Genomic DNA, 27,280 nt, shown 5'->3' with positions numbered 1-27,280 from the left:
CGTCACAGGTTCATAGTAATAGCTGATAGCGTCACAGGTTCATAGTAATAGCTGATAGCGTCACAGGTTCACAGCATTGGTTGATAGCGTCACACATTCACAGCAAGAGTTGATAGCGTCACAGGTTCATAGTAATAGTTGATAACGTCACAGGTTCACAGCACTGGTTGATAGCGTCACACATTCACAGCAAGAGTTGATAGCGTCACAGGTTCATAGTAATAGTTGATAACGTCACAGGTTCACAGCAGGAGTTGATAGCGTCACAGATTCACAGCTATGGTTGATAGCGTCACAGATTCACAGCAGGAGTTGATATTGTCACAGGTTCATAGTAATAGTTGATAGCGTCACAGGCTCATAGTAATAGTTGATAGCGTCACAGGTTCACAGCAGGAGTTGATAGCGCCACAGATTCACAGCTATGGTTGACAGCGTCACAGATTCACAGCAGTAACTGATAACATCATAGATTCACAGCAATAGCTGACAGCGTCACAAATTCACAGCGCATGTTGATAGCGTCACAGATTCACAGCTATGGTTGATAGCGTCACAGATTCACAGCAGGAGTTGATATTGTCACAGGTTCATAGTAATAGTTGATAGCGTCACAGGTTCATAGTAATAGTTGATAGCGTCACAGGTTCACAGCAGGAGTTGATAGCGCCACAGATTTACAGCTATGGTTGACAGCGTCACAGATTCACAGCAGTAACTGATAACATCATAGATTCACAGCAATAGCTGACAGCGTCACAAATTCACAGCGCATGTTGATAGCGTCACAGATTCACAGCAAGAGGTGATAGCGTCACAGATTCACAGCATGTGTTGATAGCGTCACAGATTCACAGGAAGAGGTGATAGCGTCACAGATTCACAGAATGTGTTGATAGCGTCACAGATTCACACATGCCATTCCGTGAGACTGTATCTGTGACAATTACGCTATATAGAAGAAGGATGTTGATTAAAAGAAGACCGCTTTTAAATGGATCCTTTTGTCTTTTCCCGTTTTGCTCTGCGTCGAATTCCAATGCAGTAGCAAAAAAGCAGACACGAGGCGATGAAGAGGACGATAATGGTGAGCAGAATGAAGCCAAGGACGACCCAGTATAGAGTTTCCGTGCAATCAAATCTGGCGTCGCTGGAAGTTGGTGAACTGCTGTTTACCTCATCAAGACCTGGAAATAGAGTGGACACCATTCGGAATGAAAAAGAGATGTGAACAACAAAGGGGCAGAACTCTGACACTGGTTATCCGACTACAAGCAAATAAGGAATTGGTTTGGTTATACATAACTACCTCAACCAGATTGGACTATTAAATGAATTGGACCAGTATGAAGATAAGGCACAGCAATGCTTAAAGTGAGTTTCCCACTGGTTTTTGCACTTCTTAAATTACACCACTGAGCGTGACTCATATTCGTAAAAGAAAGGGATGATTTGAAAATGAAGAGAACAAATTAAAAGACAGGTTAGTTGAGGTACATCGATTGAACTAAACCAGCGGATCAACAAAGGGAAATTTGATTTTTCCACCCATAACCTCAACTGCATAAATGGTGCAAACACCAGCTGGATCAACCCTTGTTTCCAGAACCTCTTGTAGCGAGTACTCACGGTCAAAGCTTGAGGAATCCATGACGACCACCAAGGCCTTGACTTGTTCCAGGTTCTTGGAGTCAGTATCACGGCGACGTCTCAAATCAACAGAACAGTGATCCTGGTAACAACCAATCAGAAGCCAGATCACTGAACCATGACATTCCAGCCAGGGCAGGTCCATGAACAAACATTACATCTAATAAGATGAGAGATTTGCGTTCGAACTTTTCTATCGCTAAAGGTTCTTCTGTAGGCCGGCCATGTGATGTTTTAGACAACTATTTCTGAGCACTTTTATGAAAAAATGAACGTCTGAAAAAAGTTTCACAAAAAGTTATTAAGAGTAGATGAGCAATGGTGAAAACCGAGGAGACAAACGTTTGTGCACGTAAGAATTTGTTGGAGGAAAGCGGTGTCTATACACAAGTGATCGGTAAATTCATGGCGACAAAAGTTGCCTTACATTTGTAACAAGTCACGTCATGCTGTAGGACATTTAACGATTTCGAACTGGAAACTCCCCTATTTTTCTGGAATGTACCAGTAAACAAAGAATTGCCAGTAAGGGAGTTTTGAGATGGAACTTTCTCGATAAAGGTTAGGAAAGTCCTAGTGTATCATGTAAATGATAAATATGTTATACGCAAATTCAGCTCACATTAATTTACCAATCATTTGTTAGGAGACAGGGCCTACAAATAGCACTTTATTCCTTCTGGAAGTTCACAAATGCTTAGCTCCTCTATTTTCTACATCGCTCATCTTTTCTACATAATGTGAAACATTTTAGACCCTCGTGTAACAGTAAATTTAATCAAAAACAGTTGCCTAACACATGTACCTTGGGGCTTTTGTACTTTTAGAGATCGAAATTGAAACTTTTAAATAACATTATATGCCGTTTAAAAATATGTTCCTGAAGAAATCTGAAGAATCCATTATATCCAGAAATTTTACTTTTCAGGAACGTAAAGTTTTCCTTATTTTTTCAACCATGTGTAAATTCATTTTAAACGTCACATAAGGAGATAAATTTGCTTTGAATATTTTCCGCAATACAAAATTCCACTTTCAGAGCGATAATAAATGCTTTTTTTCAAATAAATGCTTACCCCAATGCAGCCATCGTTATTTGTTTCGTAACAAAAATCCACCATGCAGACAAACACCAGACTGTTCGCCTCCACAAAACTGAATGTCTTGAATGTTGGGGTGTAGGCTTCTGTCCCTGTTGAACCGACGAACGGCCTCAGGGAGACTTCACCGTCAATGGAGCACCTATACACAGTCAGTGCCAAATGAAATTTCTGTATTTACTTGATGGGAACTGGGCGTGGTCTACTGGTTAGAAGCGCTTGTCTTTCAATCGCTAGGACAACATTAGGCTCGGGCTCAAACCCGGCACTGGACAGGGCATCAGTACAGTCCCTCGCTTTCAGAGCTCATGGGGCCTTAGTGACAGCATCCCTTGAAGACCTCTTGTCTTCCATCAATATGATGTGCTCATTTGTACGTAACGTGTGAGAAAGTTCTTCAGTAACACACTGGTGCGTTTGGTTAGTTATTCCGGGGCACTCCGGTTCCCCCCCCCCCCCCCCCCCACCCCCCAACCCATAAAACTGATCACCATCGTAAAGTGATAAAATTCTTGAGTATGGAGTTAGGCAACAATCCAATAAATAAATATTTATTTGTTTGGAATGTCGGTTTATAACAAAATATCATACATACACTGATTAATTTAATTTCGTATTTTACATACCTCTCAACAATACGCTGCTTATCATGAAAAAATCTACACATTTTATATATTTTTTGTGTATCACTTTGGTGTTGCAGATTACTGCATACAAAACAGCAATCTGAGTAGTTCTAGTCCAGTGATGTCCAAAATATTGCAATTAACATCACTGGACTTTAGTTTTTTCAACTAATTCGTAATTTGCTATTATTTAAGAATTTACATGAAAGATTAGAGTAAAGCCTCAACTGAGGTAAACTGACAAGGGGCCGGATTTGTTAACAATCACACTATCGTCGCTGCTCTGGTTTTACTCTACATGCTGAACTTTTATATTGTTTATGAAGCACACATCACCACATACCCGTTGGAGTCCAGCAGGTTGATGACTTGAGATGAGGACACTGAGGGTTTGACGTCACATTTTCTCACGCGCACTCCTTCGGCATCTGGAAATCAAAGGGTCAAGAACATAATGACGAGTGCAGATAAACCAATGCGAACCCTCCTAAATCGAAGGGTCTTGTGGACAGCAAAAGTCTGTCTACACCTCTATATGGAGCTTTCACAATTCTGTAAACTGTGTGGTGAGCCCAAGTATGTCAGACTTATTATTGGTTGAAAGAAAATAATGTGTCAATAACGATATCGAGTACATTCAATAGTAAGATTCTTGAAATTTATTAGGAGGATATACTAAGCTAAAACCAGGTCAGAAATCAAGCAATCAACCAAGCAGTAAATCAAAACTTATTGATTACACATCTATGAAACCTATTAACCTATGAAATGCATTGGTCATGTACATGAAACTGTACACTCTGGACTTACAATATTAATTGTTAACGCTAAACCTACAAGGCTCACTGTACACTCTAAACCTACAAGGCTCACTGTACACTCTAAACCTACAAGGCTCACTGTACACTCTAAACCTACAAGGCTCATTGTGCCCCCTAAACCTACAAGGCTCACTGTACACTCTAAACCTACAAGGCTCATTGTACACCCTAAACCTACAAGGCTCATTGTGCACCCTAAACCTACAAGGCTCACTGTACACTCTAAACCTACAAGACTCACTGTACACTCTAAACCTACAAGACTCACTGTACACTCTAAACCTACAAGACTCACTGTACACTCTAGACCTACAAGACACATTGTGAGACACATTGTACACTCTAAACCTGTAAGACACATTGCGCACTCTAAAACAACAAGACTCACTGTATACTATAAAACAACAAGACTCATTGTGAGACACATTGTACACTCTAAACCTGTAAGACACATTGTACGCTCAAAACTTACATGACACACTGTACAGTCTAAACCTGCAAGATTCGTTGTAAACGCTAAACCTACAAGACACACTGTACACTCTAAACCTGCAAGGCTCACTGTACACTCTAAACCTGTGAGACACATTGTACACTCTAAACCTGTAAGACACATTGTACACTCAAAACTTACATGACACATTGTACACTCTAAACCTGCAAGATTCGTTGTAAACGCTAAACCTACAAGACACACTGTACACTCTAAACCTGCAAGGCTCACTGTACACTCTAAACCTGTCAGACACACTGTGCACTCTAAAAGAACAAGACTCACTGTACACTCTAAACCTGTGAGACACATTGTACACTCTAAATCTGTAAGACACATTGTACACTCAAAACTTACATGACACACTGTACAATTTAAACCTGCAAGATTCGTTGTAAACGCTAAACCTACAAGACTCCCTGTACACTCTAAACCTGTAAGGCTCACTGTACACTCTAAACCTGTAAGACACATTGTGAACTCTAAAACAACAAGACTCACTGTACACTCTTAACCTGTAAGACACATTGTACACTCTAAAGTTACATGACATATTGTACACTCTAAACCTGCAAGGTTGGTTGTAAACGCTAAACCTACAAGACACACTGTAAACGCTAAACCTATAAGACACATTCTACACTTTTAACCTGCAAGACTCATTGTGAACTCTAAAACAAAAAGGCTCACTCTACACTCTAAACCTTTAAGACTCACTGTACACTAAACCTACAAGGCTCACTGTACAATCTAAACCTACAAGACTCAATGTACACTTTAAACCTGGAAGACTCATTGTCCACTCCAAAACATGAAGACTCACTGTACACTCTAAACCTACAAGACTCACTGTACACTCTAAACCTACAAGACTCACTGTACACTCTAAACCTACAAGACACATTGTGCACTCTAAAACAACAAGACAAGATGTTAAACGTACAAGACTCGCTGTATTCTATAAGATAACAAGACAAGATGTTAAACATACATACTGTACATGGTAAGCCTACAAGACTCATTGTGCACTCTAACCCTACAAGTCTCATTGTACACTCTAAACCTGCAAGACACATTGTGCACTCTAAAACATCAAGACTCACTGTAGTCTTTAAACCTACAAGACTCATTGTGCACTCTAAAACAAGACAAGATGTTAAACGTACAAGACTCACTGTAGATGGTAAACCTACAAGATTCATTGTACACTCTAAAACAAGACAAGATGTTAAACATACAAGAATCACTGTAGATGGTAAACCTACAAGATTCATTGTACACTCTTAAGAAACAAGACAATTAACATTGTATACTCTAAACCTACAAAACCCATTTTACTCTCTAAAATTACAAGACTCATTGTATCCTCTAAACCAACAAGACTTATTCTACACTCTAAACCAATAAAACTCATTGACTGCCAGACTCATTGTAGACTCTAAATCGCCAAAACCCATTGTACGCTCTAAACCAACAAGACTAACTGTACACTCTAAACCTACAACACTCATTGTACACTCTAAGCCAATAGGACTCATTGTACACTCTAAGCCAATAGGACTCATTGTACACTATAAACCTACAAGACACATTGAACAAGCTAAACCTACAAGACATATTGAACAAGCTAAACCTACAAGACTCACTGTGCACTCTAAACCTACAAGACTCACTGTGCACTCTAAACCTACAAGACTTACTGTGCACTCTAAGCCAATAGGACTCATTGTACACTCTAAGCCAATAGGACTCATTGTACACTATAAACCTACAAGACACATTAAACAAGCTAAACCTACAAGACATATTGAACAAGCTAAACCTACAAGACTCACTGTGCACTATAAACCGACAAGACTCACTGTGCACTCTAAATCTACAAGACTTACTGTGCACTCTAAACCTACATAACTCATTGTGCACTCTAAACCTACAGGACTCACTGTGCACTCTAAACCTACAAGACTCACTGTGCACTCTAAACCTACAAGGCTCACTGTGCACTCTAAACCTACAGGACTCACTGTGCACTCTAAACCTACAAGACTCACTGTGCACTCTAAACCTACATAACTCATTGTGCATTCTAAACCTACAGGACTCACTGTGCACTCTATACCAACAGGACTCGCTGTGCATTCTAAACCAACAGGACTCACTGTGCATTCTAAACCAACAGGACTCACTGTGCACTCTAAGCCAACAGGACTCACTGTGCACTCTAAACCAACAGGACTCACTGTGCACTCTAAACCAACAGGACTCACTGTGCACCCTAAACCTACAAGTCTCACTGTGCACCCTAAACCTACAAGGTTCATTGTGCACCCTAAACCTACAAGAATCATTGTGCACCCTAAACCTACAAGGCTCATTGTACACCCTAAACCTACAAAGCTCATTGTGCACCCTAAACCAACAAGGCTCATTGTGCACCCTAAACCTACAAGGCTCATTGTGCACCCTAAACCTACAAGGCTCATTGTGCACCCTAAACCTACAAGACTCACTGTACACCCTAAACCTACAAGGCTCACTGTGCACCCTAAACCTACAAGGCTCATTTTGCACCCTAAACCTACAAGGCTCATTGTGCACCCTAAACCTACAAGGCTCATTGTACACCCTAAACCTACAAGGCTCATTGTGCACCCTAAACCTACAAGGCTCATTGTGCACCCTAAACCTACAAGGCTCACTGTACACCCTAAACCTACAAGGCTCATTGTACACCCTAAACACTCGCACACAGGAGCCTCTCACATATGTTGTCCAACTGATGATGGCTTCCTCTCGGGAAGGTCTAAGCAACCTGCGGATGGCCGTAGGTTTCTTCCAGGCTTTGTCCGGTTTGTCCCCATCATAATGCTGGCCGCTGGTCGTATAAGTGACATGTTCTTGAGCTCGGCGTAAAACAATTAAACAAAAAAGTAAATATAAGACTGATTATATACATCTACATTCTCTTTACTCTGTACGTGCCCCGGAATAACTAACGTACTCAACTCTCTCAACAGTCATCGGGAAATTTGTGCATAATCCTGTTTTGAAAATTAGCCATGTGGTTTTTATACAGCTTAGTATGTTCATCTTGCCGGAAATACACAAAATCCGCATCAGAACATTTTATGGCGAATTTACCAAACTACACTGTCGTACCTGCGCCAGTGAGTTCCACACGAAGCTTAATGAGTTGTCCCAGAGTGATTCTGTTCACCACGTTATTCTCACTGTCCAAAACGGTCAGGGTAGCGTCGCCTTTCAGGTTGGAAGCAGACCCGTTCGTCAATTGTCTGAAAACCCATTTTATGGTAATTATAACGCAAATTCCCCAAAAGAATTCATACAGATGATCTTGAGTCGTCCAAAGCCCGGTCGTGCGAGAATCCAGGCTACTTCAACTGACAATGAATGGGTAACATGAAGTAGTGAGTTCGAACCCACCTCCCGCCAAGATGACTAATGTCTTATGTCAGAATAATTAAATTTATTTATTTATTTGATTGGCGATTTACCCCGTCAGAATAATAAGAAGTTATCGTGTAGCAATCTCATGTAGTTTTCAACGGTCCCGGTCACATTGTAAATAACTGGATTTGTAACCCAGACATGAAGTCAAACATGTATAAGTGGAAAAAATATCTATAACCCCATTTGATAGCGCAGGTCCCTATAGCGCAGGTCCCTACAGCCCAGGTCCCTACAGCGCAGGTCCCTATAGCCATCTGTTTTTGAAAATGAGAGCAGCGCAATTACTCACTAATGCGGTCGCTGTGAGTTCAAGTCCAGCTCATGTCGGCTTCCTCTAGTGTCGTACGTGAGAAGGTCTGGCAGCAACCTGCGGATGGATGTGGTTTTCCCTCGAGCCTTCGTCGTTTAAATGAAATAATCTTGAGTACAGTGTAAAACATCAATCAGATGTATAAATAAATCTTTAAGGTGTAATGGTTCGCAAAACGTTTTGATGAAGTATAATTTGATTAACACAAAATGAAGGTTCACAGAGATCCATGCCTTATGGATTAAGTTACGTTTCCTGTGACTGTGATGTAGGAGCACAACTTTCTGAAATCACTAAAGGTTTTACGTCTTGTACCTTCTACCACTGTAAAGTAGGTGAAATGTCTCGAAAAGTTTTAGGAGCAAGGATTCTAAGAAAAAAGAAAGGAAATGAAACCGATGATCATACTTCTCTATAGTGATCCCATCAGCTGACGATAATTCGGTGAATGGCTGGCTGAAATTACAAGTCACGTAATACGTCATATCGTCTGCCTGTAGAATTGAGGGCGAACTCTGGACGATAAACCGCACGCTGTATGTGTCCGTGGAAACTTGCTGAAGACAGAAACGTAAGAATAATTAAATGGTTATAATGGTTAAACGGCACCGTATTATAACGTTATAAGATACGAGGCCATGTTCTATAGACACCTTAATTGGCTGACTGAATTACCAGCGGCGTTGACTTACCTGCCAGTCTCTAAGCTACGCTGCGATGTTACATTACAAAACTGGCGCTGAGATCGTAACCACACACAACAAAAGGCTAAACAGGGCTAGCGTGACGTGATAACGTAAAAAGGTGCCTTCTCGTGTGATATAAACTTACTCATTCCTGATTATTAAAGTGAAAGACTGCACCTGACTAAAGTTTATGACCACTGAAAACCTACCATTCAAAGTATCTTAAACCGGCATTAAATTTTTTTTAGATTTTTTTCAACCTAGTAAAAGTTCACTGAAACTATGGCAGATTAAAGTTATGGACTGTGGAAAAGAAGGTCCAAGTCATAGCTTTCTCGGAAATTGGACATAGTGAAAGGATATTTCTTCCACTGCTTGAACTGTTCATATAGTAGGCCTACTATATCGTTTATACAGTTTACGACTAGCCTGCAGATGTAGGCTACGGCCGGGAAACTCCTGGTTCATGTAGTAGCCGCCGGAGGGGTTGTGCTGGTACTGGTAATTCTGACTCCTGTTAAATGTTTACAAAATTACGACAGGATTGTTGTACAACTGGATTTATGCTCAATTCTGACACAAATGGAAATAAATCAAAGCACCACTGAGGCTGATCTAGGCATTCGACTGTCGTTGGATTTTATGCTGGCCTAGCTATCGCGGCTTAAAACGGTATTTCATTAATTTTACTGATTTTATAACTGAAATGCGAGAAAGACAAAGGGTAAAATTTTCATTCTTCAGTTCTAATAAATTCAGAGAAAAAAATGATGTCATAAACTTTAATTAATTTTCAGCATTTCCCTATGAAATGCCGTCTTCTCATTCCATTCCCTTCGGCATCCCTAATGACTTTTGTTAGTTGGCAACTGCATGCTGACTAAACGCTAACATGAACGACAAAAATGTATTTGTATAATTTGAACAGCGTGTCTAAAAAGCTCTAAGGTGAACTAGGGAGATGAATGCTGTTTAGGCCGAGACACAATTCTGTTTGGCTAACATAATTTGTAATACCGTTGTTGAATAGTACACGGCTTGTAAATCAACTGATGTTACGCCTGTGGTGGTCTGTAAATGATACAGACCTGTCCCACAACACTGCGTGAAATGGACCTTCCGCTACACGTAAATAAATCGTTGTAAACCATTTCAAAATGATGTTTTATGCTGTAGTTTTGTGTTATCATATGTCACTTCATGGAGTGAATGGGTAAAGGCTAAGTTACAGCTTAGGCCGCACAATCTGATAGCAACGTGTTTGATTGGAGCAATTTCTCAAGATTGCCGCCTCGATTCACACCAGCCGTTTGAGCAGTATTGCCATTTTGTTCTTCATGTTATTCGGTGAAATCTCATTAAAATAATAAAGTTTTCAGACAGCTTGACTATCCCACTTTCGACTGAAATATGTGTTAGCAAGGTGAAGTCTTGTCCTTGAACTGGAACATTGCAGAACTTTTGATTGTTCTGTTGCGTGTGTTTTAGCGTACTTGCAACATAATCTACACATATGTACCACCGATATAATTTTATCCGGTACTGTGACAAGCCACATGTCACAGTACCGGATGTACACTTACATGTATCTAACTAATCCATCATTATGTCTATCATTAACAGTAGCCATTACTGTGTCAAATCCACCACTGTCTAACTGTAATTATCTACTGTGTCAAATCCACCACTGATCTAACGGTAATAATCTACTGTGTCAAGTCCACCACTGTCTAACTGTAATCGGCTATTGTGTCAAATCCACCATTGATCTAACTGTAATCAGCAACTGTGTCAAATCCACCATTGATCTAACTGTAATCAGCTACTGTGTCAAATCCACCACTGTCTATCTGTAATCGGCTACTGTGTCAAATCCACCATTCATCTAATTGTAATCATCTATTGTGTCAAATCCACCACTGATCTAACTGTTATAATCTACTGTGTCAAGTCCACCATTGTCTAACTGTAATCAGCTACTGTGTCAGATCCACTATTGGATTAACGCTGTAATCAGTTACTGTGTCAAATCCATCAATGAACTAGCTGTAGCGTGTTACTGTGTCAAATCTACCGCTTATCTGATTGTAACCGGTTATTGTACGTGTCAAGTCTACCACTTACATGTATATGAGCGTGTGTCAAATCTACCACATATCTGATTATAGCCCGTTAGTGTGTCACATCTACCAAATATATGGTTGTAATCCGTTAGTGTGTCAAATCTAGCACATATCTGATTGTAGCCCGTTAGTGTTTCAAATCTACTACTTATCTGGTTATAGAGCGTTAGTGTGTCAAATCTACCAAATATCTGATTGTAGCCCGTTAGTGTGTCAAATCTACCACTTATCTGATTAGAGCCTGTTAGTGTGTCACATCTACCAAATATCTGATTGTACCTCGTTAGTGTGTCAAATCTTCCACTTATCTGATTGTAGCCCGTTAGTGTGTCAAATCTAGCTCTCATCTGATTGTAGCCCGTTAGTGTGTCAAATCTAGCTCTTATCTGATTAAAGCCTGTTAGTGTGTCACATCTACCAAATATCTGATTGTAACCCGTTAGTGTGTCAGATCTTCCACTTATCTGATTGTAGCCCGTTAGTGTGTCAAATCTAGCTCTTATCTGATTGTAACCCTTTAGTGTGTCAAATCTTCCACTTCTCTGATTGTAACCCGTTACTGCGTCAAATTTTCTACTTATCTGAGTGTAACCCGACAGTGTGTCAGATCTACCATTTATCTGACGTTAATCATTCTCGTGTCAAATCTCACCTGTACACCACAGTCCGGGGACTGAGTCGTTCCAGACAGATCAATGGTCAGTTCGTATCTGTTCTCCAGTGTTGCTGATCCCATCCCCTCCCCCGCGGCTTTCCCACACGTCGACTTTTTCCCCACAGCGTAAATATCTGCTGGGGCCGAGTCGTTTGTGGCATAGCTGAAGTATAGTTTCTTACTTCCTTCGCACGCATACTGAGCCAACACTTAGTAAAATAAATCAATAAATCATTTAACTGGTATTTTACGCCGTACTCTAGAATATCTGAGTTACATGACTGTGGCAAATAAATCAGTAAACGCATAAACAATGCCAATTGACTAAATGTAGATATATTTACCCCCAGGAGGCTTGTAGGTATGTACGTAAGCTTGTAGTTTCACGTCGTACTTATCAAGTTTTCAGTCCTCTGACCATGAGGAGTCACTAGGTGCGTGTACATGCACTGTGTCTTTTTGTGACGGGCGAGTGTTGCCAGCACTTAAGTATCATACCTAAGATACCAGCCCTGACACCCTACCCAGTCACATTATGCATGTACTGACACCGGGCCAACCAGCCCTGTCCCTTTGCTCTAACCTGAGCTTTAGAAAGACATTCTGCGGCACAAAAGAAACTAGTGCGATTCCATAGCCGTTTTTTTCTCAGGGGTGGATAAATCGATCGAGATCCTATGTCAGGGTCACAGATACAATGAAGACCCCTTATTTATCCAATAAAAATTAGATGGAACGTTCATATATTGAATCTTCTAAGTCCACAGCGTCTTTCTAGAGCGGCACAAATGGCGGTTTTGTCACCAGAACCATTTAGGGTGTACATATTAGACTTCTATCTTTTGTTGTAACCGTGGGTCATTTTGGTTTCTTTACAGATAGGAAGACCCCAGTTTAATGACCTGAAGTTGGACTGGTGTGGACGACAGACGATTTTGAACAGATTCAATGGACATTTAGAGCGGCATGAAAGAAACTGATGTGATTTCATAGCCATTTCTTCACAGGTATGGATAGGGCGATCATGACGGGTAGCCCTAATTAAGGATCATAGAAAACATGAAGGCCCCATATTTACCCAACAAAAATTGGATGGAGCGTTCATATATTGAATGTCTTTCTAGAGCGGCACAAATTTGCGGTTTTGTCACCAGAATCATTTAAATTGTTCATATTAGACTTCAATCTTTTGTTGTAAACGTGTGTCATTTGGGGTCTATACCCACAGGAAACTCCGTTCTACTGACCTAAAGTTACACTGGTTTCACCACAGAGGGCCGTTTGAACAGATTTAACAGCCATTTAGAGCGGCACAAATGAAATTAATGCGATTACATAACCATTTCTCCACAGGTACGGATAAGACGATAAAGATGGGTGGCCGTAATTAAGGGTCATAGAGAACATGAAAACCCCACTTTTAGCTGATAAAAATTGTATGTTATTATTGAATCCTTCTGGAACACAATGTCTTCATAGGGCGCCACAAATGGAGGTTTTGTCAGCAGATCCATTTCCATTATAAATGTTAGACAACAATGTTTCACTGCTTATCTCGGTCATCTTGGTGTCTGTGTTGTCAGGAAGACACCAGTCTATTGACATGAAGTGGACTGGTGTGGACGACAGAGGACTTTGGAACTGAATTAATAGCCATTTTGTTCCCATAGCCATTCTCTGTATTTGAGGGTCTTGTCAGGGTTCATATGGACAGGATTTATTCATTTACTCAAGAATATTTCACTCATAGGACGGTGACCAGCATTAGAGCGGAAAGATATGGACAGGCGACCAAGGTACCGCTCACATATTGAAAGCCTCAAGGCGAAAATGTCTTTTGAAAGCTTCAGAAATTGTAATTTTGTCACGAGAGCTATTTACATACTGAATATTAGATCTCCGATTTAAGCTACGCTTTTGGATGTACCGACTGGTTAAATATAATGTATATTTAACCTCACTTCTATGAAAAGATGGCCAGAAAACTCGGGTATCAAGTGGAAATGCGTAGAGGCCAAATACTGTTAAATAAGCGAATGGTCGACATATGAATGCATCCTCTGAAGTCCACCTGTTTTAAAATAAGAAAGCGGGAATAAGTATCGAGTGGCTAACTTCAGCCCGGCTGGACTTTTCCTGTGTAAAACGTAAAAAGGGGAGATAAATCGCGTTTACCACACTACAAATGCATGCCATGATATATGCAATATTCGCCCCCAACAAAGTGACCGATTGCTAACACGGGTTTAAAAAAAAAAAACGGTTGTGTTTATGCAATGGACGTTGTTGACTCCCACTTCATTTGAGTTACATTTGCTTTATTACTGAATGTACATGTAGGTCTGTAAATAGCGTGCACTTTAAAAATCTCCGCATACTCACCAGTATGTGCTGACTGTGGAAATAAAACAGATAAAGCACAAATAAGGCAAATGCTTCTTCGATGTTTTTGTTTGTATGTTATTTATGAAAATGGGCATAGTTTTGAGCTAACGAGAAAACGTTAACTTATCTACATTTTATCATTAGCGCAGTAGTACAGTGATTAAGAGAATATTATTTTGTTCACGTAAATAAACAACAGCTCTAGTTCGGCGCCATTTTCACCTGTACTCCAACACGATATACATGTATTTATTTGATTGGTGTTTTACGCCGTACTCAAGAATATTTCACTTATACGACGGCGGCCAGCATTATGGTGGAAGGAAACCGGGCACAGCCCGGAGGAAACCCACGACCAGGCGCAGGTTGCTGGCAGACCTTCCCACGTACGGCCGGAGAGGAAGCCATCATGAGCTGGACTTGAACTTCTAGTGACCGCATTGGTGAGAAACTCCTGGGTCATTACGTTGCGCTAGCGCGCTAACCGACCGATATACATGTAGACGTAGCAGCAATACTGTCAATATGCTGCTAGGCTTCAGTCATTCATCCACTCCGTAAACTGTAAACTGTTATCATACTCACTTCCGTTGGAAAATCACAGGTGACATGATACGTCTTGTCTCGTGAGTCAGCAATTAAAAGTATTACACCAAATCTGACCTCTACAGCGAAGGAGTACTCAGAGCCCGACTTCTACAACAGGACAAAGCCTTTGTGATAGGACAATGACTTTGTGACACGATAAAGAATTTGTAACACGATAAAGAATTTGTAACAGAATAAAGAATTTGTAACGGGATAAAGAATTTTTAACAAGATAAAGAATTTGTAACAGGATAATAAATTTGTAACGGTATAAAGAATGTGTAACACAATAAACACTTTGTAACGGGATAATGACCGTGTATAGCAGGATAACTTGTATCTTTGTCACATGTGTGTGAAATGCCAAACAAAAGCTGCTGCGAAGGCAAGTCCATAGCAAACTGTTGCCGTAGCGTCCTACGAGATATTAACTCCTCTATAAATGTACGCCTAGAAGTTAGTGGGTTACAAACAGAATTATTTCTCTGTATATAATGTCTAAATACCATGAAAGAAAAAAAAATTGGAAAACATGAATTTGTAACAACATTATTTGGAAATTTTAATAAATAAAGGCCTGTAGATCAACTATTTTATATTGTGATGGAATTAAGGAGTGAAAATCAGCGAAATGGCGGGTAACATAGCTGTTTAGATCCTTGGCTAAACATTACAGAGAAAAGGTAATTTAGGGTCCAGTGCCTGCTTTTAATAAAGTGTCGCCCCGACTTCAAATATAGCTATCCACTACCACTGACATATTCTGCCTCGTTTTGGATTTTCGCTGCCGCGGGATTTATCTTCATAATTAGATTTGAGTCAACCACACAATAGTTAAGATGCTGTCACAATCATGAAAAAATCGTAAAATTACTAGATCATTCACACAGTTACAAAGATTCTTTGCGGATCGGCGATCTGGTGACGTTGCAATATATATTCGCATCAGATCTAGTCACGCGGTTACAAAGACACTTTGCGGATCGACGATCTGGTGATGTTACAATATATATTCGCGTCAAGTCTATCACAGTTACAAATACGCTTTGCGGATCGGCGATCTGGTGTGTTACAATACTAGCGTCAGATTTAGTCATCCAGTTACAGACGCTAGTATTGTTACAATATTCGCATCAGTTCTAGTCACACTTACAAAGGCGCTTTACGAATCGGCGATCTGGTGACGTTACAATAATTGCATCAGACCTAGTCACGCGGTTACAAAGATACTTTGAGGATCGGTGATCTGGTGACATTACAATACTCGCGTCAGATCTGGTCGCACAGTTACAAAGACGCTTTGCGAATCAGCGATCTTGTGACATTACAATACTCGCGTCAGATCTAGTCACGCAGTAACAAAGGCGCTTTGCGGATCGGTGATCTGGTGACATTACTATACTCGCGTCAGATCTAGTCACAGTTACAAAGACGCTTTTGCGAATCGGCGATCTGGTGACGTTACAATAATTGCAGCAGACCTAGTCACGCGGTTACAAGGACACTTTGCAGATCGTGACGTTACAATATAAGTGAAATATTCCTGAGTAGGGCATGAAACAACAATCAAATAAATAAATAAATTCGCATGCCGGTTGTGGAAGGCTTACCTGTATCCCGCAAGCACTGGCCTCAGACGACACTGTAGGGTTAATGGTCAGAGTGTAGGGGTCAGCGGCTGTGCCACTCCCTGTGACCTTAGGATCGGCTGACTCCAGGCTACAGTCGTTAGGGTGATCTGCCGCGAAGATAAATGTAGGGGGTTCACTACCGGACTGATAGGTGAAGGTCATCGACTGCTGGTTTGTGTCACAGCGGCTCTCAAAGACTGAAAAATTAACAAGCTGGTATTTTCAATTTATTTCTGAAAATATATATATATATATTATTTATTTCTTTATTTACTTGACTGGTGTTTCACGTCGAACTCAAAAATATTTCACTTACACGACGGCGGTCAGCATTATGGTTGGAAGAAATCGGACAGAGCCCTGCGGAAACCCACGACCGTTTGCATTTACAGTGTGCTGGTAGGCCCTCACACGTACGACTGGAGAGGAAGTCAACATGAACTGTACCTGAACTTCTAGCGGCCGCATTGGTGGGAGACTCCTGTATCATTACGCTATATACGTGTAAGATTGCACTACTGTTTTGCACTACATATTTGATCAACCAGTCGTTGGACTATCCCCTTAAAGCTGGTCGCCAAGCGAGGAAGCTACAATTTCCTATTTTATCGTCTTAGGTGTGACCTGACCCAGGATTGACCCTGGATCTACCACACCCGAAGCGGACGCTCTTGTGGTGTAAGTATCTTGTGGTGCGACTATCTTGTGGTGTGAGTATCTTGTTGTGCAAGTACTTGATACACCACAAGATACGTACACCACAAGATACGTACACCACAAGATACTCACAACCACAAGATACCCACATCACAAGATACACCGCAAGATACTCGCACCACAAGATACTCGCCCCATAAGGTACTCGCCCCACAAGATATTTGCACCGCAAGATACTAGCACAATAAGATACTCACACCACCAGATACTTACACCACAAGACACTCACACGACAAGATACTCGCACCACAAGATAATGACACAAAATACTCACACCAACAAGGTACGCACACCATAAGATACTCACGTCACAAGACATTCACATCACAAGACACTCACATCACAAGATACTCACGTCACAAGATACTCATACGACAAGACATTCACATCACATGATACTCATACGACAAGATACTAGCACCACAAAGATGCTCACACCACGAAATCCTCACACCACAACATACTCAAACCACAAGGCACTCGCACCACAAGACACACTCACCACAAAGATGCTCACACCACAAGATACTCACACAAGGAGATACTCGCACCACAAGATACTCACACCACAAGACACTTGAACCATAAGATACTTGCACCACAAGATACTCACATCACAAAATCCTCACATCACAAGATACTCACGTCACAGTATCTTGTAACGTGAGTACCTTGTAACGTGAGTACCTTGTGACGTGAGTACTTTGTGGCGCGAGTATCTTGTGACCCGAGTATCTTGTGACGCGAGTATCTTGTGACGTGAGTATCTTGTGGACTGAGTATCTTGTGATGTATCTTGTGGTGTGAGTATCTCGTGACATGAGTATCTTGTGATGTGAGTATTTTGTGACGTTAGTATCTTGTGATGTGAGTATCTTGTGGTGTGAGTATCTTGTGACGTGAGTACCTTGTGGCGCGAGTATCTTCTGACGTGAGTATCTTGTGATGTGAGTATCTTGTGGTGTGAGTATCTTGTGACGTGAGTACCTTGTGGCGCGAGTATCTTCTGACGTGAGTATCTTGTGATGTGAGTATCTTGTGGAGTGAGTATCTTGTGATGTATGTTGTGATGTGAGTATCTTGTGATGTGAGTATCTTGTGATGTGAGTATCTTGTGGTGTGAGTATCTTCTGACGTGAGTATCTTGTGACGTGAGTATCTTCTGACGTGAGTATCTTCTGACGTGAGTATCTTGTGGAGTGAGTATCTTGTGACGTGAGTATCTTGTGACGTGAGTATCTTGTGGAGTGAGTATCTTGTGATGTATCTTGTGGTGTGAGTATCTCGTGACATGAGTATCTTGTGATGTGAGTATTTTGTGACGTTAGTATCTTGTGATGTGAGTATCTTGTGGTGTGAGTATCTTGTGACGTGAGTACCTTGTGGCGCGAGTACTTCTGACGTGAGTATCTTGTGACGTGAGTATCTTGTGATGTGAGTATCTTGTGGTGTGAGTATCTTGTGACGCGAGTATCTTCTGACGTGAGTATCTTGTGATGTGAGTATCTTGTGGAGTGAGTATCTTGTGATGTATGTTGTGATGTGAGTATCTTCTGACGTGAGTATCTTGTGACGTGAGTATCTTGTGACGTGAGTATCTTGTGGTGTGAGTATCTTGTGACGCGAGTATCTTCTGACGTGAGTATCTTGTGATGTGAGTATCTTGTGGAGTGAGTATCTTGTGATGTATGTTGTGATGTGAGTATCTTGTGACGTGAGTACCTTGTGACGCGAGTATCTTCTGACGTGAGTATCTTGTGATGTGAGTATCTTGTGGAGTGAGTATCTTGTGATGTATGTTGTGATGTGAGTATCTTCTGACGTGAGTATCTTCTGACGTGAGTATCTTGTGACGTGAGTATCTTGTGACGTGAGTATCTTGTGGTGTGAGTATCTTGTGACGCGAGTATCTTCTGACGTGAGTATCTTGTGATGTGAGTATCTTGTGGTGTGAGTATCTTGTGATGTGAGTATCTTGTGGTGTGAGTATCTTGTGATGTGAGTATCTTGTGGTGTGAGTATCTTCTGACGTGAGTATCTTGTGACGTGAGTATCTTCTGACGTGAGTATCTTGTGATGTGAGTATCTTGTGGAGTGAGTATCTTGTGATGTATGTTGTGATGTGAGTATTTTGTGACGTGAGTATCTTGTGACGTGAGTATCTTGTGACGTGAGTATCTTGTGACGTGAGTATCTTGTGACGTATCTTGTATCTTACCACCAACATATACCGGCCCGCACCTCCGCCTTGCAGACCTACAAAACTTCACTTTCAACATATGTCCTATATACTCTCAAAGGCAGCTGTGGTGCGTATATAATCCACCCTGCAGTTCTCAGTTTCTATAAGTATATCAAGTATCCAATATCGTCTTCCATTCTTCTTTCTTCCTTTCTGTAAATGCCTTTCTTTTATTCATCAAATGAATAGCATATAACGTTTCGTAATCCTTAACCCCACAGTGTAGAATTCTGATTTTCTCATGAACTGCCCGCATCTCTAGACGCTATTAATTTCACTCTTTACCAGCCGTGACATGTCTTCCAATCTAGTTCGTCACAAATCACTTGTGGCAAACAGCGTACGTAAAGTCAGTTTTACAAGACCGATTATACTTATCATCTCAACAAAACAGATATGTTTCCCAAATTATATGAAGCGTGAACACTTACCACCTTCTTGTGCCGCTGTGCACTGGAAGTTAGAAGAAGAAAAAAAGAACTAAGAAAACAAGCATTTACATATTTAGTTTATTATATTTCATTCTTTTCATGACATTCTCAAGATTTTTACACTATGTAAGCGACACCGACATATTCCCGGGCTTCCACTCAGGACTATGTAATTGACACCGCCATATTCCCCTGCTTCCACTCAGGACTATGTAAATGACACCGGCATATTCCCAGTCTTACCCTCAGGACTATGTAAGTGACACCGCCATATTCCCGGGCTTACACTCAGGACTATGTAAGTGATACCGACATATTCCCGGGCTTAAACTCAGGACTATGTAAGTGACACCAGCATATTCCCGGGCTTACACTCAGGACTATGTAAGTGACACCGGCATATTCCGGGCTTACACTTTGGGCTACGTACGTGACACCGATATATACTGCGGCTTATACTGATGGCTATATAAGGGACACCAACATATTCCCTGGCCTCCACTCAGGACTATGTAAGTGACACCGCCATATTCCCCGGCTTACACTCAGGACTATGTAAGTGACACCGGCGTATTCCCGGGCTTACACTCAGGACTATGTACGTGACACCGATATAGACTGTGGCCTATATTGATGGCTATGTAAGTGACACCAACATATTCCCCGGTTTCCACTCAGGACTATGCAAGTGACACCGACATATTCCCGGGCTTCCACTCAGGACTATGTAAGTGACACCGACATATTCCCGGGCTTACACTCAGGACTATGTAAGTGACACCGGCATATTCCCGGGCTTCCACTCAGGACTATGTACATGACACCGATATATATATATATGGATGGCTATGTTAGTTACACGGACATATTCCCCGGCTTACACTCAAGGCTATGTAAGTGACATTGGTATATTCCCGGGCTTACCCTGTGGGCTATGTACGTGACACCGACGTATACTGTGGCCTATATTGATGGCTATGTAAGTGACACTGACATATTCCCCGGCTTACACTCAGGACTATGTGAGTGACACCGGTATATTCCCGGGCTTACACTGTGGGCTATGTAGGTGACATGGGCATACACCCGGGCTTATTCTGAGGGCTATGTCAGTGACACTGTCACATAACGGGGTTATACTGAAGGCGATGCAAGTGACACCAGCATATATATAGCATGAGGGCGGTGCAAATGAGAATGAACAAGGAAGGGTAATAATAAAATCTGGGATGTGACCCTACTTGGAATTAAACCCGAACATTCCAGTGATGACGCACATGTATACTGACATACGCATTAGTTTCCATACAATACTCGAAGTTAAGCCCTCACGAAACTAGGTACAAGTCACATGTAAATAGTCTGCTTGTGCACGGTGGGTGTGATATGACATGTAACCATACCCACTTCACATATTTTCTTGCATTCACGGTGTTTAGCGGCACGAACGTCTTCAGCCTATAATGCCCCATGTATACATATACCTCAATACCTAGTTCAACGCGAAAATCCCATACTAAGTCACCTCAGTTAGAACTCAAATGGCAAACCTTGGAACGCCAGATCGCGCTGTTCACTATTCACTGCCTTGGTGTCTACAGGAGATGTTTTCTATAATTCTGATCTGTTCACTGCCCTGGTGTCCACGGGTGGTGTATTTATCACTGATCTATTCACTTATAAACATTTTTTGCCGTGAAAAGTGAAATATGATCCAGGTGAAAACGTTAGCTGTGGATAAGGAGAAATGTATGCCTAAATGTGTCCAAACCGTGTACCCAAGCAAATACCTGCACAGTTAAAACACGGATCCAAATTTTACACTTACCGTCAGTGTTAAGAAACACACGACTGCCAAGTACACAAAGTCACACCAGTCCATGGCTGTCCACCAGATACCTGTATACACAATATAACATAAAGCAAGGTTGTAACAAAGGTATAAATTAACTGAACCGTGTGTTATAAAATCGGTCACTGAGTGGTTTGCTGGTAAGGAAGTACACATCACCCAAACCACTGAAACGGATTACAGCTTAAATTCCCCGATTGTCGAACCAGTTCCATCAGATGCAATTACGCCCTATATAGTTTCTTATCCCTAACAACACCAGATTGGCGTAATCTAAGCCAACCCTTTATACTCAGTAGTTTACAAGTGAATGCTTGTTGACATCCACGATTGCAGTCGTTAGACCTCCACGATACGCACCATGCCAACATGTCACGCAATCCCTGTAAACTGACTATATAGCCTCGTGCTTGTTCACGAAGGACAGACCGGTTTTTTCGAACTGAAATCCAAATTTAAATCTCAAATATACGCGTTAAATTAATAAATTTTTTACTGCTGATTGTGTGTTTTTGATAAAGCAATTTCACCCAGGTTCTAGCATCTAGCATATATTTTTTTAAGAAAAGATCCGATTCTTGGACTACAGCCTAAAATATCTCTGTGAAAGCATTCAACTCTGTCAGAGACTTTTAACGATCCTCTTCCTTAGAAGCATTCTATACTATACTACATGAACATACACGATCTTTAAAATGTTTCATATGATGTTGAATAAGGCGAATTTATCATTTATGAACGAAGACAACATAGGTATGCAAATGTATCGCCGGTTGTCCGTTTCCCCAGACAGTTTCAAATCGGTCTGAATATTTGCATTTATTATTGATCCCCTAAAACGCGAGCTTCCTGAATTAACAACCATTTGGTGTCACGTGACTGGGTTGCTAGATTGGACACGACTATTCTTCGCAAATTTATTTTCATTTACTTCCTTCACTGAAGTCATTTCTATTTATTTATTTATTTGATTGGTGTTTACGCCTTACTCAAGAATATTTCACTTATACGGCGAGCAGGCAGTATTACCAAAGTGGAAGGAAACCGAACAGAACCCGGCGAAAAACCACGATCATCCGCATAATGCTGACAGACCTTCCGACGCACTGCCGGAAAGGAAGCCAGCATGAACTGGACTTGAACGCACAGCGACCGCATTGGTGAGAGACTCCTGGGTCATTACGCTGCGCTAGCGCGCTAACCAACTGTGCCACGGAGGTCCCGCCATTCGAAATAGTTGCACGGCTAGGTTTGTGTTGATTTTCACGTATTGTCTTCATTAAAAAGCCGGTTATAAGGCCGAATTCCTTAATCCATGGCGATAAGAAGCGTTTTCATATAACGTAACTCATGTATATTAGAAAAATTATCAGGAAAATCAGTTTCACCTATCGGATAAAAAGAACATAAAATCCATTCAACAAGAACTTGTAGAGCCTGATTTTTGTTTTGTTCTGTTTTTATTCAGCAATGATTTCGCACAAAGTAAAGTGTATTTTCTGTATTTTTGCAAAATGATTACAGGGGCCACCCATTATTGGAGATAAACGAGTATTAGACATTAAAAAAAAAACAGTGACAGGCCTACTCGTCTTCGACGCCGGTTTTATACAAAGATAGCATAAGCTATATTTCCGTAGGGTATTCTTTCATCTACATGTCTTTATTTGGAAGTAGCAGTTGCATACTCAGAATTGAAACATTGTCTGCATTAGATCACTACATGCAGAAGATGTGAACAAGTACCATCAATGTTCGAAGTTAGTAAAACTGACAGTGCTATTTGACACTGACTTTGTACATGAACATATATGAAGTTGTCTGTGGGTTTTCTCTTAGTAGGATATTAGATAACCAGGTTATGTACGATTTTGGGTCAGCAAAAAAAAACATAACTTACACCACGCTTATCTGAAATATTTTTCACATGTCTAGGTCAGGTGCAGTCATAGTTGTCTGCTTGCGCAAACTGAACTAACACCTATATGCACATGTATAATCACTGGATTTTTGCGTACCATTTTTGACTTAGTTCCAATGATAAAGAATTGTACATTGTACCGTTATTGATATAGGAGTTCTTCCAAAAGTCCGATAATTAATCACAGATGGTGTCGATTTGCGCCGTTTCAAAACTGATGTCAGAAACGGGAGTTCACAAGTTTGTACTGTTTGCACTCTCTAACCTCACAGCCATATAAGGGTATATATAAATAAGACGCTGTGCCAAACAGGCGCAGTGTACATTCGGTGGTTATAACAAGATTTCTGTACTTGTTCAACAAACAGTACATGGCCTTATATACTTCATTGCTCATGACAACTTTTGTCTTCAATGTGAAATTTCAGTTTTCAGTAGAACTGAAAAACACACCAATATATTTAAAGTGCTTTACAATATTCAAATCATGCCGAAATCATCGGGAACTGCCGTTAAAAGTGTTCCTCTAACCATAAATAAGACCATGTATTTTTTCTGATATTCATATCTAATTTCCAGACAACATTCTTCGAATGCCTATCAACCGATCTTGTATGTTTGTTTTGTGTTTAGGTCAGCAGAGCATCAGCAGCATAAAATATGGGGTACAGCTTTTTACAGTAATGAGAGAATTTTTTTTTTGGAGTGTTTCCATGTTATAATGAAATACAGAAAATATGACCAAGATGGTTAGCTTCCGTGCAGTCGTTGTGCGATCAAGAGACTTCCTTTTCGGCCGTGCGTTGAAAGGTCTGCAGATGGCTGTGAGTCTCCCGGGCCTGTGCCCTATTTCCTAATGCTGATCGCAGTCGTGTAAGTGAAATATTCTGGTGTAAGGCGTAAAACAACAAATCAAATAAATAAATAATACTGACACAAAATAATAGTGAAAGGTTTTCAACTTGTCCAACATTGTTCAAACATATTTCAATAGGGGTTATGGGTTTGTATTTCAGTGCACAGGACTTGATTTCTCTGTACGTAGCCACACTCACATTAAATACCTTTCTATCGAAAACATGTTTAATGAGTTTGGTTCAAAAACCTTCTCTCAATACTTTATCAAACTCTTTGCTTAAAGTACAAGAAAGCTAAAATGTGAAGTAAGGTTCATCATAAAGACAAATGAAAACCATGCGTAAAAATGCTTTCATTTATTTTTTTTTCAGATATTTTTGAGAGTGTTGAAAGGCGCTCAAATATTTGAAAGCATCACCCTTTTTCCTGAGGGTCACCAGAAGAAGGAATTTTGGGGAAGATTATTTCAGTAATTTTCACGCATGTGTAAAAAGAGTTATTCCAGCATTCAGTGTCGTGATTTGAGTTACATAAACTTCCTGTGACGTCTTAGTTCCTAACCTCTGATTGTATGGTCCATAAAGCCCACCTTAGGAATCAAATGTTTGAGCGCCTTTAAATCTTTTCACAAAAATCTAAGAAATTGAATGAAAATATATTTATGCATAGTTTTAAGTGGTCTTTTTAGTGAAGCCCAGTTCGATGTTTAGATTTTCTTTAAATCCACAGAAGCACAGCATACAAGTTTTGTTTGTTTGCTCAAGCAAACTCCGATAAAATGGGTAAATTGAATATATGATCCCTTGTAGAAAGGCCTTCCCTATTGCCGGCTCGATATTCTAAATACCTATACGAGTGTATAGATAAATAGTTCTTGATTATGACTGCAAAAACCATGGCCATAAAATTTAAAAGACTGATTAAGCGGAAATTGCTACGGTCCTTCGGACTACCAGCTTGCTGACTGGCTTAATTATCTCAATTCACCAGTCCCTTGGGACACATGGATGGCATTAAAATAATGCAGCATTTCCTTCCCTTGATACATTAGAAAGCCTCACCTCAGAGTCCCCACGCTGCAGCACCGATCTTATCTTCAAGGCGTTAGGTATACACACAGGATGGTCACCAGCTTCAATATACTCGTACACCTCGCAAATGACTTCGACTTTTTGATATAGGGCGTCGGCAATGATTCTCTTTGTGCCAGCGTCTTTCGGCTGATCTGACCAATGTACATTATTACTGGTATAAACCCGCACAAACACAAAGCAGTCAACCCATGAGTAAAGCTTTGTCAACAAACACTGATAAAGGTGTGTACAAAATAGTTTTGTAAAGCCTCTACCTTTCACACGCAGGATATCAAGTTTCATATTTCAGTCAAGCGACCTCTGTTTTTATTGTTATCTAAACTAAGACGTCTGCACCTGGAAGGGCGTTGATCTAATTCCTCTACTCGAGTGTCATCTATATATATATACATTATACAGGTGTGTGCTGGATGTCGTGAGTAGATGACTTAAGTATAGGACAGCGGTTTACGTATACTGACAAAATACCTCGACTGGCGCAAGTAAAATTGCATATATATATGGGATTTAAAGATAGGAGATGCGAATTGCAAACTTAAGCCATATTTATCGAATCATAATCTTAATAAAATAAAAAAAAAATGAACGAAAAACATTTGCTTGTTAACTTGTCTGTTGACAATAGACTCAGTCACGTGACTAATAATACGCGGCTATCAACATTTTCTGCAATTCAGTGCTCAGCGAACTTATTAAAGCAAATTATTTAGAAGCAACATATTTTGGACCTCCTGCCGGCTACATGAACTAAAACACAATTAAATTTAGTTGTAAGAAGTATAAATAAACAAAAGGCTACAGTACAAGGGGTAAAACTTGAGCTTTCTTGTGCAAAGTTTACACCGTGAAGGAAACATTTACACCGGGAGAAAACCGTGGCATCGCAAACAAAACCTTTCTCTGTGGTGCAGATAGTTTTTTCCTCAAACGGAAAGGTTATGATTTCCTCCGAGGTGTAAAAGTTTACATCGTTGAGAAAACCTTTCCGCATTGCGGAGAAAATGTTTATGCCGCCGTGAAAAGGTTCACACGGTGGAGTAAATGTTTTTCATTGGTTTTTTGTTTGTTTATTTGTTTTTGGCTGCATTTATCAATTTCTGCGTCTCCGTTAATTCGCTTTTCGATATAATTTAAATTGCTCGTTCTTAATGACAATTTTAATAGCAAAACCTAATCATTGTAAATGAGTAGAAAATGTTGAAAATCCTGAAAAAAAATGGCACTATCAGGCCACCGTAGATATAGACCTCAAGTGTCAGCATAAGAATTTAACCAAGGTTATATAAAACATCATCATGCTGGCTTCTTCTCCGGCCGTTCGTGGGAAAGTTTTTCAGCAACCTGCGGATGGTCGTGGGTTTCACCCGGCTGTGCCCGGTTTCCTCCCATCATAATGCTGTCGTATAAGTGAAATATTCTTGAGTACAGCGTAAAACACCAAACAAATAAATAAATAAATGAAGATGTGAATGTCATCTCCATAATGACATAAGGCCGAGTTGATTTTCTTTCTGAGGTCAGATGTTACATCGAAGAGTATCATTGTAACTAAATATGTCGCTAGTGACCCTGTGGTTACACAATCGGCTCAGGACAGTAGGTCGTTTTCGTATGCATATATATTGC

At 40.6% G+C, this 27,280-nt stretch overlaps 1 protein-coding gene across 1 annotated transcript; it reads right to left on the bottom strand.

Moving 5' to 3' along the window:
- Positions 1-734: 734 nt before the first annotated feature.
- On the bottom strand, positions 735-25,750 carry LOC135478112 (uncharacterized). The gene is made up of 13 exons (XM_064758383.1): positions 25,622-25,750; positions 21,758-21,828; positions 19,930-19,951; positions 16,519-16,736; positions 14,906-15,016; positions 14,318-14,330; positions 11,933-12,144; positions 8,880-9,028; positions 7,850-7,983; positions 3,720-3,804; positions 2,727-2,892; positions 1,630-1,732; positions 735-1,187 (listed from the first exon to the last, which is right to left on the bottom strand). The coding sequence occupies exons 2-13, from the start codon at positions 21,809-21,811 to the stop codon at positions 991-993; spliced, it is 1,464 nt and encodes a 487-aa protein (XP_064614453.1). The 5' UTR covers positions 21,812-21,828; positions 25,622-25,750; the 3' UTR covers positions 735-990.
- Between the last annotated feature and the right edge of the window lie 1,530 nt (positions 25,751-27,280).

The sequence above is a fragment of the Liolophura sinensis genome, chromosome 11 (assembly GCF_032854445.1).
Source record: "Liolophura sinensis isolate JHLJ2023 chromosome 11, CUHK_Ljap_v2, whole genome shotgun sequence".
NCBI classification, from domain to species: Eukaryota; Metazoa; Mollusca; class Polyplacophora; order Chitonida; family Chitonidae; genus Liolophura; species Liolophura sinensis.
Note: the sequence above shows the minus strand (reverse complement) of the source record. Positions and strands in the feature narration are given on the sequence as shown.

Excerpts from the sequence above, each read along its gene's own strand:
- LOC135478112 (XM_064758383.1), bottom strand. The coding sequence starts at position 21,811 with ATGGACTGGTGTGACTTTGTGTACTTGGCAGTCGTGTGTTTCTTAACA. Across the intron at positions 19,952-21,757 it reads TGTGTTTCTTAACACTGACG|TGCACAGCGGCACAAGAAGG; the intron begins GTAAGTGTAAAA and ends TCTAACTTCCAG. Across the intron at positions 1,733-2,726 it reads ATAACGATGGCTGCATTGGG|GATCACTGTTCTGTTGATTT; the intron begins GTAAGCATTTAT and ends GGTTGTTACCAG.